At 42.5% G+C, this 14,844-nt stretch overlaps 1 protein-coding gene across 1 annotated transcript in view; it reads right to left on the reverse strand.

Annotated features, from left to right (window-relative positions):
- mecom (MDS1 and EVI1 complex locus) overlaps nt 1–8,876 on the reverse strand; it is a gene marked incomplete at both ends in the record, with an annotated part of 127,450 nt that extends 118,574 nt beyond the window's left edge. The window contains one exon of the mRNA XM_079165846.1: nt 8,840–8,876. Coding sequence (XP_079021972.1) covers nt 8,840–8,876 — 37 coding nt within the window. The remainder of the gene's footprint in view (nt 1–8,839) is intronic.
- Nucleotides 8,877–14,844: the final 5,968 nt, after the last annotated feature.

Raw genomic sequence — 14,844 nt, forward strand, 5'->3', positions numbered from 1 at the left:
GAAAGGACACGAAAAATGGCGATCAATAAAAAGAATGATGAAAATGTAAACTGTAGAATCTTACACAAAAGGACTGTCAAAACATGAAAGCTGATCATAAAAATTACAAAAAAAACACTAACACAGTATATATCAGTAATGATACACAATTCATTTGGGACCTTGAAAAGTAGAAAAAAGTTGTCAATTCCGCCAAATCAGAAAATAACTGAACTAACCACAGGTTGCTCCACTACTTAAATGACAGCATGTAATCACTATGTGTCTGCAGTGCTGTACGTTGTTGCCCCCTGCTCTTCCTTATTACTATGTTAGTTATGATTGCACCAGTAATCATTCACTTATTCTACTGTTCGCACTTGAGACACTCTGCGCGAGAGAATCAGAATAAATGCCTAAAATGTTAACATATGTTACTTCCTCGACCAGAGATGAGTGGGGTGTTTGGTCTGGTCTCGCTCTGTCTGTCTGTTGAGCCGAGCACTGCGGGCCCACGCGGCTGTCCCGTGTTGTACTTGGCTGGCCGTCTGCTAACTGTCAGCGCAGTATCTCCTTACACTGATGAATGGGTAGTTTCCAGACCTTTCCCAAAGCTTTCATTCCCTTGTTCCAACGCTTTATCCAGAGGAATGGGCCGAGAAAACAAGGGCTCCTCTGCCTGCCCACCAGCCTCCCTCTAGGGGAGTGTCATCGTCGAGACAGACATGGAGGCTAAATTTAAAACGCTCCCTTCTAAGGGGGAGAAAGAGAGATGGAGCGAGGGAGGTAGATAAAGACGGGAAATAGACAAAACACAGTAGAAGAAAGACAAATGAGAAACACAAGAAATTTGGTGGGAGAGGAAGAAAGAAACTGAAGGAGAAAAAAAGAGACAGACAGAAGACGGAAGGAGCATAATCCTCTGAACAGTGGACATGTGAATATCAGGCCAGTAGGGGTTTGGCGTGTTGTGTGAAACGGAGATAAAATCGATTAGCTTGTCCACTGACCCAGTGAGCGGCGGGGCCCCCCGTTGCCCGAGTCCTGCCACAGCCCTGACAGAGACATCCAGGCCCCGAGGTCCCTCGGGGTCCCTTCTGGACACTGAGGTGAACAAAGTGGTGCCCTCCTGTCAAACTAAAGCCCTCAAGCACCAGCAAAACAACAAACCATGCTGCAATGCTTCATTGCTCTCTGATTCCACAGGAGACAGAAAAGATGTAGTGTGAGCTACATAGCTACAAAGAGGACACTGTGTGTAAGAGCTGGTGCTCAAAACACAGAGCTGAGGTTCATACTGAAAGGGAAACACCGTCAGTTCATTAAGAATTTCAGCCAACTGAAATCAGCTCGGATTTATGATAATATAAGCTATTTTAGTTGTTTGACTCTTTTATTTTCGTATTTTTAACCTTATTTCTTTAACCCTATCTCTCATAAAAGACTGAATAACAGCTTAAGTTAATAGAAGAAGCTGTTAGTAGTTATTTAGTTGTTACAAAGAGCTTGACAAGGCAGTAAAAACAGTTTGATCCCAATTTATAAAGCATGATTATATAAGTGTTTACCCACTTTGATATTTCTTAAAACTCTTTGAGAAACTAACACGCTCTTTTGATTTGAGGAGGAATATCAGCTCATTCTAGCATAGGGAGGCATTTCAGAAATCCACCTCCGCCACTCACCACTTCCTGTCATCCAAAGAAAAACACTACAGTTTTTATTATTGATGATTCCAAAAATGTGGTATTTCCTATAAAATTCTAAAAGCATCGGCCTGATAAGCCCCCACCTGTTGACGGGCCCTGAAGCCTCTCCCTATCATTTTATCGCTCTGTTTTCCTCACATGATTTCCTCAGTCAGATCACTGGGTGAGGAGCACCTCTTTGATTCCTGGCTCATTGTAGTGAATCTGACCCTGGAGGTCGCAGAGTGGAAAGAAGTGGATGTGTCACCACGGAGCTCTTCTCCGTGTTACAATAATATTTCTATGGTGCATTTAGGATGCTAACGCTAATCAAAACAGGACATCCTGAGGACGGCCGTGCTCTCTCTTCCCTGGCCCCACTCACCGACCGCTTCATGTTTTTGTGTTTGTGGTGGAGCGACAATCCCAGGAAGCCGCGAGAAGGGTTCATCAAAGCTCTGAGCGGGGGGCCCCGGCTGCAGCATCGCTGGAATGCGGCGTGGAAAGGAATCTCTACTGTCCTATTGTTCCCTCGTTTCCTCGGTCTCATCACACGCCGGCACGTCCAGTTCACTTACAGGTAAGAAGCGCTAATCAGCCCTGCATTCCTTTCCACTGCCGCATTCTTTCCTCTGCTGCGACCCCGGCTGACCAACAACACTTGTGCACGCACCGAAGGTGCACGGCTTAATCAGACGCACGCATATACACGGAGGGGAAGTCATCAAGACAGATCACTGAGGACAGGGACGTGGTGTTTCCTTTTCTCAGACAAGGGACTGGAAGTGGAACAGTGAGGTGAACATTGATGATGCATGCCTCACTAATAGTGGAAAGATGATCTACATCCCAAAACCTGCATGGGCTCCTGAAACTGAGCGATGTGTCAATACTATGAGAAGATTTGGAAAATCTGGTCGTTCTTACTTTCTAATCTTTAACATGATCGACCTGAATGTCCCTAACTTCGCCTTTAAACGGGAAGTCACAGCTTGTCATGACTTTTCCTCTTTGTGTCTCTCACTGTAACAATCACGGTTTCAGCCCTGCAACACAGGCGAGACAGCTGCTATCAGATCCAATCAGGTGAATGCGGTGCAGCGCAAACTTCATCAGGAAGGCCCCGGCTTTGATCACATCTCCTACCCTCATCCCTCCCGTCCTGCAGGGGGTGAGAGGTCACTGCTTAATGAGCTTCAGGGTGGAGAGTGGGGGGGGCATGTTGTGGCAGGGATGAAAGGTGTACAGGAATCACACACACATAGCACACAAACACATAAAACGTACACACCTGACTGCTCCGGCCTGTCCTTCCCGTTTTCAGCGACAGATGGGCATGACCCCATGCCCCGTTTTGCCACTGTTAATCAGAAATGACTTTCCTCCCCTCCCTCCCTCCCTCCCTCCCTCCCATCCTCCCTCACTCCCTCACTCCTTCCATCCCTTGGGCCAGCCTGCTCCACCCAGGGAGATCCCCCAGCAGTGCTGGAACACGCTGTTATCACCACATTCACAAAGCGATTGTTGGGTAATTCCTGTTTATAGCTATGTGCTTTCTCCAGTGTGTAAGAGTAAAAAACACACTGTTCCCTCTGTCAACCCTCGATGACAGTGATTAAAAAGAATGTCCACAGGCAAACACTTTAGCGTACATGCTATAGTACAAAGATAATTACAAATAATTCAAGAGGACTTTGCTGATATCTAAAATAAGTTAAAACGGTCATTAAAATGTGGGCAACTGCAATGAACTTGGTGAGACATTTCATGGACCCATTTATTCCTATTCGATGACACAGTGAGATATTTAAAAAATGAAATGATCACACTGCAGCTTGTGATCTGACGCACAGACATAACATCATGTCTGCAGTCTGCAGCACACACAGATTGGCAGCAAGAATAAAGTCATATCAAGCCTCTTGTTTAGTCTGTCTCCTCATAAAAGCATTCAACAATGTAGTAAAGTGTCTTCGGGTACAGTTAGCTGATGTGAGACACGGGGCCAGAATGTCGGGCCCCTGATTCTACCACCTGCTTCAGGTAATTGATTGGAGTATAAAATTATTGAGATTCTTTAATTAGCTAACGGACATCTCTTCTCGAAGCACGCCGAGAAGTGCTAGCTTCACACCGCCTCATTAATAGCCCGGGCAAAGCGCACCATCAGCAATCTGTTGACATTATAACTCCTCAGACATCATAACGACACAAATCAGTTTGATGTCTGGGTAAACTTTTCAACTCAGCACAAATGCCATTTATCTCAGACCAATTTGTGATGAGAAAATGGCGGCATGTCACACGTTTGACGACTGCGCTGTACACTCTGCGGAGCGCTTTTGTTTTGTGCATACGCACTAAAACTCGCACACACTCAGCTCGTTCAAATAAGCACATACACTCATGCTCACCTCCCCTAAACACACACACACACACAAGCACAATCTATAAAAATATGCTTAGCTTGGGACTGCTCTGTTGATAATGACCTCAGCTTTGGCACCATACTGGGCCAGACCAGACTGCCGACAGACTGGAGGCTTTTGTGTGGACTCCCTATCTCTAACTCCATGACCTTTAGGGGAGAGAAGAAAGCAGAAATGCCTTTTCTTTTTCTTTTTTTTTATTTAGAAGGGGTAAGGCTCGCTCATTGTTCTGTGTTGGTACGGTTTCCCTGTGGTAAACACACAGCGGTTCCCAGGCTTGACATGTTGCTGCACACCCTCCACCCTCCCTCCATCCAACCCTTGGTGTTCCCACACTGCCCCGTCTGGGTCGCTGCACCACACCACCCCCCAGCAACACACACACACACACACACACACACACACACACACACACACACACACACACCATCATTTAAATACAATCATTACTGCCTCACCCATAAGCGCAACAACACATTCTCACTAGGACCAGCATTGAAAAACTAATGCTCATCTGTGTGCTTTAGTGCGTGATGAAATGCTCCACATACATGATGGACTGAGAGGAAGGAGAGTGGGGAGTGCAGCTGAACAAGAGGGACTAGAGATGCGAGAGAAGCCCCTGGGGCAGGGCCGCTGCGTCAGGGCCTGAGAGGGGACCCATGACGGGGCCTGGAGGCTCCCTAGTTACTTGGGACAGGGGCCATCCTTCAAGCGGGTGACAACAGTGCATAAACAAACCGCTAACCTCATCAGCTCTCTGTTTATTGCCATGAGATCGAGTCCTGGACGACTCATTAACACCAGGGACCTTCCAAAAGAGCCATTTTCTGAGAGAGGGAGGGACAGGGTGGGGGGGGGAGCTTCTCCCATCGTAAGAAAGGAGGAAAGTGGACGACATGTCAGACAGATGGGGGGCGTTGATAGATGAGAGGGCCTGGGTCACCTGCCCCCCGCCACCCCAAAATCACCAACACACACACAGACAGACGCACACTTGTACCTCAAAACACAACTAATACACCCACAAAGGCTGCGTGTGTGTGAGCATATGTGTCTGTGAAATGCTTTACACCTGGTTCGACAAGCATTTAGCTGCTTTCCTATTATAAGCGATACATCCATTTGTTCATTAATGTGCTTGTTCACAGTTTTGCCCCTCTGTAGACTGATCACATAATCGCTACACATCCACGACTCTGAAGTAGAAAAACTGTCGCCTTTGAAAAGCGACTGACAAAGAGCTTTGAGGCCTATTCACACAAGTATTTCATGTGACTTCAAGTTTAAGTGGGCATTTCATACACACACACTTTCATCAAACGCAAACACATAAACTGCAAAAAAAAAAATGTGCAGCAAAGGATTTAATCTTACAAGGCCAGAAAATAAATGACTAAAATCTTGTTGTAAAGTGAACCGGATGAAGTTGTAAAGTGCTTTCTTTCTCCCCTTTAATACAAACCAAGTAGCCTAATTCTACATTCATTCCTGAAGTACTTGACCTTGCCTCAGTAATCTGCCCAATTCTGGTTTTAAGATATGCCTCAAACTACTGACTGATGTGGTAGTGGGCTATGATTTGATATGAATTCACTCAATGCAACTTTAATAAAATAAAACCAATAGAAAATAATAAGACACATGAGCTATATTCTAATTTATTTGCATTAGAAAACACGTTCAAAGCAACGATTAACAAAAGAAAACAGAGAGGAGTAAGCTCTGCCGTGGGTCCCTGCAGATTCTTGACCCAGTCCATTACTGGAGGAGATATGGAACATTTGTATACGGAGCTTTGGCACCAAGCGGAGCGCAGGCAAAGAGCACCGCTCCGGGACAACAAGGGCCGTTTAATGGGGTCTCTATTTCACTTTTCCTCGCGCCGGCCCGCTCCCTCTCACCTTTTAAATGGGCCGATCTATTAACCGTTTTAATGAGCTCCGCCAGACAAACGCGAGATGCATGGCCCATTGCACAATGTGAGGAGGACGACGCACTTCTCAGCTCCGGAGAGGAGAGCCGCTGACAGACAGCGAGACACCGAGGCGCGCGAGGCCTCTCTCTCTCCCTCTTCTCTCAAGCACGCACGCACGCACGCACGAAAACACGCAGAACTTCTCGCGTGCCGATCGGTCGTGCCAATGAGCAAGTTTTGCTTCTAAAAAAAGGCATATGAGCCACATTTTTGGAAACAGGCGGATCAATGAGTGATGACTGACTAAATATTGTGGTACATGTGAAAAATGATTATCAAGTGGACAAGTGTGTGCCTTGGGACACACACTGGATATGAATGATTCATTGTCACTTGTTAAGCTTCCAAATTATTTTCATAGAACTTTCCTTTAGATCTCTCTATATATCCTTTGCACTGCGTTAAACAATGGATTTAAAGCCATAGGCCTGTATGCTAGAGGTCTGTAAATCGCAATATCACTATAGGTGGATTATGTGATTCATCGTAATTATTCCGAACAAATGGTCAAACATCTCTAAACACATTGTAATCAAGTTTCTTTTTATTGAGACACAAATATGCTAAGCGAACCTTTAATTAGACCTACACCAAGCTAGTTTGGATCATCAAAGCCCCCCCTCCTGTAGCCCACAATTCACCGCGGGGTGCGGCCTGCACGCCTTGGCTATACTTAGTTGGGAAGCAAAAGCGAGTTTTTGTGGCGCACCGCATTACATCTGGACGTGCGGACTAATCAGTCAACCTCCATCAATCACTCTTACGTTTACCACCTCTCCATCACCTCCTCTATTACATCCACCCCCTTTTTTTATCACACGACTGTTCTGCAAGGAGGCCCCCGTACATGCCCGTTTTAACACGACTTCTCCGGACAGGCGGGAGGCACACACTGAACGCATTTACCAGCATTGCTCTTATGAGGGGTCTGGGAATTTAAATATTCACTGTTGACACTGTCCAGACCTGGCTGGGGGCCAGAGCGGGCCAGAGCGGACAGCTACTCGGGGGACACAGAACCCCCCCCCCCCCCTGATTCTGACTGAAGAGGTAGAAATCTCCGTCTTCCATCTCGAGAATAATAATCATTAAACGAGGAATTCATTCTCATATATTCAAAATAATGTATTTAATGGTTTGCAAGATATACGTCGATGCAGTTGTTGTTTGTTCCTCTTTGCGTGCGTTTCTATAATAAAAGATATTCTTAAAAAAAGTTTTGTGTTGCACAGTAAAGAGAGACTTGGAGGGCCGCTAGGAAGAGAATCAAGAGTTTTAATTTCTGTTGAGTATGATGACTGTGTGGGTCTTATCAATGTTACAATATTTTCTCACAACAGCTCTATACATCCACATTTGCTCTGTTGATTAACTTCACCAGGATGTCTGTATTAGCTTGTGCTCGTGTGAAGTAAACCATTTAAATAGGAACTTGCTCTTAACCTTCTTATACACTAGATATGCCCATACGACTACGTGCATCAACTTCATCATCACCTGCTGCTTATTGGCGTTAAATGTTAAAATATTTTAGACATTTTAGACGTTTGTATTTAGCCGATATTGTTGTATGCAAAAATACAGGTCTATATGCAAAACGACATATAAACATACTGAAATGACTGAAACTCTCATGGAGATCATATAAAACGTTGTTTTGACCCGTCTACCTATTTTTTTCCAAAAGGTCTGCAACAAAATTCTAGATTAATTGTGTGCGTTTTGCAATGAGAAGAACCTCAACAATTAAAAGTCAGCGTTCAATACTCAAACGAAAGGCAACAGAGCACAGAAATCTCTACAGCACATTAATGGAAAATATTTTTAAAAAACACGTAGAATAAAGCTTGATTGACACAGCTTTAGAAAAAATATATATCATTCTTGATAATTTATTGTAGCAAATCAATGCATGAATAGCCATATCAATCATCCCCTTGCATAAATTCTGATAGTTGATTGGGTCCAAGTAATTAAATCGATTTAATGACAAGAGTGATATTACACTTAATTTATTCAAACTCAATGAACATTTTAAGTTATCAATTTATCCTAAACACATTTTGTAAACAGAGTAAGAAGTCTGCCTCATGCTATAATTAAATAACACGGAGTGTAAAGTCTGTAAACTAAAACACTCGTGCTTCAAAAGAATTAAAACAGTGTTTTAGTTTTTTCAGAGTGACATATTTTACAATCAACACAGATCACACATTAATACGAGCTCGGAATGAACTGCATGAATCACAAACACAAAGAGTTACAAACAAGACCCCTGCAGCATATACCGTGCCTGTCTAAATCCTCGTTTTCTCCTGATTTCCCCTCCATCAAACTGCCTTTTCCAAGTTGCTCCCAGCGAGCTGAAGTGACCGGCAGCCCACAGCAGCAGCGTGCAGCAATCGCAATACAACTGCCGATGCACGGGACGTGGGATTTTTAACCTACAATACATTACACTACAGCGCCCACTACATGCAACGAGCGATTCCGATGCTGGAGCGGACGCCCTGCAGAAAGTTCTTCCATCGCTGCTAAACTTTAAAGTTCACACTCTTCTCGAGATAGCGTTTAATTACTTTCCTCGCGAGAATATCATCGGTTTTGACACTCTTGGCAGGTGAAAGAGCGGATTCTGGTTTGCTGGCGGAATAGAAAATCGTTTTACAGAAACTATTGATAAACGCGGTGATAACAGCGACAGTCTATAGGTATAAAAGATGGCATGTTTCAAAAGGGAAAAAAGAAAGGGATGTTGCACCTACTCGTGGCCAGTTTCCGTGCCCTGCCTTTGGACCTCATGGTGCCAGTCTCTCGGCGTGGGTTTGTTTGGATTTTTTCTTGGATCTTTTTTTCCTCCTTTTTGTTTTTTCTCTGTCCTTTTTCTCTGGGTTTCTCAATCCAAACGCGCTATCTCTCCAGCATTGTCAGTCTGGACACCTTCGCACATGCGCACAGCCCGAGATCTGCCGGCAGCAAGTGCCAGAAAAAGTTTGGGACGATTTATCACTTTGATATCAACCTGATCTGGTCGAGATGTGTGTGAATCGTGGACATCTCTCCCGTTTCGTGTCAAGAGTTTCCGACGATCACTAAGCGAGAAAGCAGGGCAACACTGCAAAAAAAAAGAAAAAGAAAAAAAAATGCCCGACGTCGTTGAAGCCTCAGAGTCAGTCCTGTTGTTTATCTAACACGTGAGGAACTTTTCTAAACGAGATGCGTCCAGCGCAGCGTTGACTTATTTCAGGACTTACCTCGAAACTGCTTATTTGAAATGAAGGCAGAACAGGGCAACACAAATAGTCAGATTGGACAAAAGTCTTCTCACAAGTCAAAAGCAAGTTACAATAAAGCAATGCTATAAAGATGTGTCGATCTTTTTTAAAAAAGAAAAAAAAAACAAGTTCTACAATGAACAGTAAATAAAAAGCTTTCGATGGATATTATTTTTTTTGCAGTGCAGCACCCCGGATCTAGTGTCGAGGACATTAATTATAACGATCTTTATTCTCAATCTTTACTGTGCACCTTTCCTCTTTAGGTGAAGTCACATTAATCAACGTTCACTTGAATTACCAATGCTGGATAGTCATTAAAGATTTTATATATTTTAATTGTGTTTTGACCATTATACCGAGCACTGGAAAATGAATGAAAAATGTCCCCCCCCCCCCCCCCCCCCCCCCTCTCCCGCATGGGCACCCGACTGACAGCTCTAATATGAGAGTGCCCATGTTCTTTCCTCTCTCTCTCTCTCTCTCTCCCCCTCTCTCTCTCCCTCTCTCTCTCCCTCTCTCTCTCTCTCCCGCTTTGTGCTGACAATTATTAATATGTTAAGTGCTTAGAATTAATGCCTGTTTGAGACGTTTCTGTTGCAGTGCGTAAATTTCATCACTTGGTAATTGCTGAAGGCTCGAAAAGGATGTTTTCACTTGATTTAACTTGGAAGGAGAACGGCTCTATCAAGAGAGAAAAGAGGAAGAAAAAAAAGAAAGACTTCTGTCCAAACCTTCATCTCAGTGGGTGGAATAATGTTTGGCTCAACTTCTTTTCGTTTTGGATTTAAAGAAAAGGGCCACACTCATAAAGGAATGCCATCCAGACACTAAAAGTCAATAAAATCACTGCATGTCTGCCGTTATCACATAAACATTTTATAGAGGCATATTTAGATACTGAGTCATATATCAACACAATAGAGTACCAGCAGATGCAAAAATAACAATTCATGATTTGATCCCATTCTCTGTATTTTATTGCAAAAAACCTTTATGAAAAAAATACAGTAACATTTCATCCACACATAAGACCGCGCATTGATATCATGAAGGTGCCTATATTTGTTCCTATACAGACACAGCATAATTACAGTAATTGGCAATTAATTAGACCCGCATGAGATCATGCTGACCTTGTAGCTGAACTCTTTAATGGGTTGTGAACTCGAGCTATCGATTCTAAACTGTGTTGAAACTGATTAAAGTCCAGACATCATGCCTGGTAAAAAAAACAGGGGAAAAACAACATATTTAAGGGTTGACCTAAACCATGCCATATCATATCAACACAGATAAACTCTCAAATTCTGCGCTAGCATAACATAGATAACACCCCAAAAAGTAGGTTATTTAGTCCCATATCCACAACAGACTTATGGCTGACTTAAGAGAGGTTTACATTAATACTTTATTGTGGTTGTATCTCGCTCTACCTCTACTGTAATGACACAAATGAAGCCATTAAGTGGGCTGCGCCTGCACACCGTGCCTGAGAAGGTGGCGCGAGCGAGGGAGAGAGAGGGAGAGAGAGAGAGAGCTTCAGGCGGCGCGCTCAATTAGCCTAAATGGAAACAGTTTTCAATCCCCGCAATAACTCACTCTTCTCTTCCCTCGTCTCCTCTCCCCTCTGAAGCACTTTCTCAATACATATTTTATTATGATACGCTGAACCCGGTGGCAGGGCGGAGCGCCGCGGAGATCCCCACAGCCCCGTGGATTGTAATTATTAGAAATTAATTGGGTTCGAGACCCGCACGGTTGCAAACAGGGTAGATTGCCTCACCTCTTTTACTTTCCGTTACCTTCACGCACAAACACCTGGTACCAAACGAGTCTTAGTCAATATTGTTTAAAGCAAGGACACTTTCATCACTGCGTTACAGTAGTAGCGTGGTCAGCTGTTAAGGGGTTAACACAATAACATGATCTGTATTAGAGGCGGTGGAGGCGGACTAAAAGTGAAAAGGGAGCCTCCGGCACAAGGAAATTACTAGCGCCACCGTGACCTTTGAGCAAGGTAATCAATCAAGTGATCAACAGGGATATTTATCACTGCTTTGTCCAACCAAACCTGTGCAGAAACAAAATAAAAGATGGAAAATGAAAATATTGATATTCTGGGATGTTGAATTGGGAAGCGTTGAATTATTAAATACAACATACTTTTTTTCTTTTTAGGTAGACAATAATAATTATTATTATTATTATTACATGTTACAAAATATAATAAAATCTGGTAAAAATGAGTAAAACCAAAAAGCCATAATTTTTTAAGAAAAAAATGAATCACATTTCATCACTGTAGGCCCACATTTAAATTGCCTGTTTACCGTTTTATTGGCCTACTGAATTTTAGACAAATGTTAGGAACATGTGTTGATTGATTTGTCACAATTAATTTTACAATTTTTCACACATAATATTGTAATACAATCCTGCTCCTCCTGCTTTTTGTTACAATGCACTGTATTGTTAAAAGAAAACCTGCAAAGGCAATGTATTTGGCCCAGTGCGTGCTGCCCCTGTGTGGAGTATTACCAACCCAATCAAATGCATTGAAAGCTTCCAATGAACAGCTAATGCAATAAAATAATACTCTGATGGAGAAAATTATCCCTGTTCACTGGCTAAAGAGTTGATATTATCTCCAGTTAAAATTTAAAATGGACTTTTAAAGCTAACAGGACTAAGAGGGGTATTTCTCACAAATCATTTAATTCAACATCCAAATTTAAATTCTTTAGCGTTGATTCATTTTGTGTGGTTTTTGAATGAGTTTTGAATTTTGGATGAAATCACGCCTTAAAAGCCTGGTCAGTTTCAAGGTGAGGGGGTCCTCAACACCAAACAACAACAAAAACAACATTGGAGTAATGCTACTGTAATTTCCTATTTGAATACGTAAAAAAAGTGTGAGACAATCTAAAGAAAAATTAGGTCTACATGTCTGATAAACTTGAATTAAATGAAATGTTTATTGTAATACAACACCCTTCTAGACGAATACAATGTGTGAGCTCTTATATTTCAATACATACAATTTATATTACACTTATTTTTTTCAAACAATAACAATGCATTTCCTTTTGCAGACATGTTAGTGGAATATCAGGATAAAAATAGAAATTGTATTTTCTCAAAACACTGGCTATGTGTAATATTCTAAGATTTTTTTTATTGAATGAGATGACATAAATTATTAATGACACAAATGAACTATAATTCAGCAAATAAAACTCATAAACCCATTTCATTTGCATGTTTCTAAATAATAAAAGTCAAAAAGTTCCCCTGAGATGAGGTACCAAGCCCAAAAAATGCCATAAGGTTCTGTATCAGTGCCCGTTCTCCAAGCATGAGGCTGAGTTGGGGTGAAAGGATGCCCCTCTTGTTGTAAATGCTTTATACTGTACCTCCCTCTAGTGGACAGCTTATATAAAGGAAATGTTAAGATAAAGTACTGATGAGTGTGTCATGCAGCAATCAAACGTCAGTCCCAGCAGTAAATAGTAAATATATATAAATAGATGGACCGCAATGGATAGATCACGATCGTGTAGACTGTATATGAAAAATAGGTCAAACTCTCTATCAAGTGAATAAACTCAAAAGCATATAAACTCAAAAGCAAAGGCTAACAGGTGACTGATTCATGAGCCGGCCTGGCGTGTACTGAAGTAAAGTGCATTTTAACAACCGCTTCTGAACTCAGTATCCCGCATGGGAGACAGACTACGATGCGCTGCTGAGACAATTTGCGGAAGTAGTATTGATAACATTGGTGTTGGCCATGGACATATTTATCTCTGAGGACTGTTAGATGAGAGGGTCTTACGTATACACGTATACACACACCCACACACACACACACGGAAACACACCGCCAGATACAAACTCATCCCCATCAATATCAATGTTCCCCTTGCACAGGTCCCGTCAACGGAGAGATGGGACAAGTAATCAATGGGACAGTCGATCAGGTTTATTTATCTCCGTTTCCAGTAACAGCAGACAGTGGAATCCTTGTCAAGTTCCCGGTTGCAAGGCAATTAAGGTAACATACAGATGGATGGGAAGCTTAGGACACAGAGAGTGAACCAATCAATAAGCTGGACAGCGCCCGACTGCTGCTTACAGCGCACTTCTCTTGAACTTTAAACTGACACAAATCAAAATTGCTTTGTATGAAGATTTTCAATATAGCTATTGACTTTAGAGCGGAATCAATAAGTTAATAATCAACATGCCCCGTTCACCACATTTTGACAGGACACAGTGTGATATATGTGTAGAAATCCCGAGGAGACAACAGTAGCATGACAGCGTGCGCAGGAGGGAATGCAGCGAGAGCACCATTTTCTCCAGAGGACAGATGCTATGTTTTTACAAATAACATGCAAAAAGGTACAAATCAATACCAAAACCCAAACCAAAAATGTGGTTGTTGTCATGACTTTGCTCTACTGCCAGATGGCAAACCTGGACTCCAAATTATAGTTTTGACTCATGTCAGCACAGGTGAGCACAGGCACGTCAATGTGCAGCTATTTAATAGATTACATCGTACAGGAACTCCACTCTCAAGTCGAAATCACTTTGTGCACTGGCCACAATTGTGACACACCAAGGTCATCACCCTTTTTCACAACAAAGCCATTTTTCATAGAAGCCATTTTCAACGTGTCGCAGTAGGAAAAACACAGGTGTAAATGATTAAATTAATGACAGCTGGATTCCATAGCTGCTTCAGTTTCAGGGTCATATGTGTTGTGCATGCCGGCTCACTGTCCCACCGCTATGACTCACTGGGACACTTCAGTAGAACAGAGCCACCTTTAATGTCGCCTTTAATCAGCTACACCTGTGCTTTTCCTCCACATTGATTCATTCAGCCTTCATTAATTCATCATTTACACCTGTAGGTAGGCCTACTCTGTGGAAACAAAGGCCTAATTTGTTTAATTTAGACAGTGGTGCATATTCAAAATAAAGGCCACGTTTCAAACACCAAGCAAAACAAAAACATAGCACACATAGCCTAACAAATGACATGTTCACAATAAAAACATAACGGTGACTTACATGTGTCTTCTTTGCCGCAGAATGCAACACCCTTATTTTCTAACAACGTTTCTGCAGAATTTGTAGTTCGCGCTGAAAGCTGATAAATGATTTGTTACTTTGTCAACACTCAGTAAAATGCTTCGTGTTGCTGTGTTGAGTAACTTATAAACTTCATGGTAATGTTGGCACCAGTGACTGCTGGTCAATAGAGGGCGAACTTTTATAATTTTCATTACTTCAAATGAAGCTACATAGTACTAACGGCAGAGATTAGGCTTTATGAACGCCGTCGCAGCAATACACTCATCTCGACTCCATCTAATATAATGGAAGTAAAAAGCCAGTAAAACCAATAAAACATGAGTATTAATTGGCGAATGTCCTGACACAAGGGGAGGTGTGCCCGTTTAAGGAAGGAGATACTTTTA

This window comes from Pholis gunnellus (assembly GCF_910591455.1).
Source record: "Pholis gunnellus genome assembly, chromosome: 9".
Taxonomy (NCBI): Eukaryota; Metazoa; Chordata; class Actinopteri; order Perciformes; family Pholidae; genus Pholis; species Pholis gunnellus.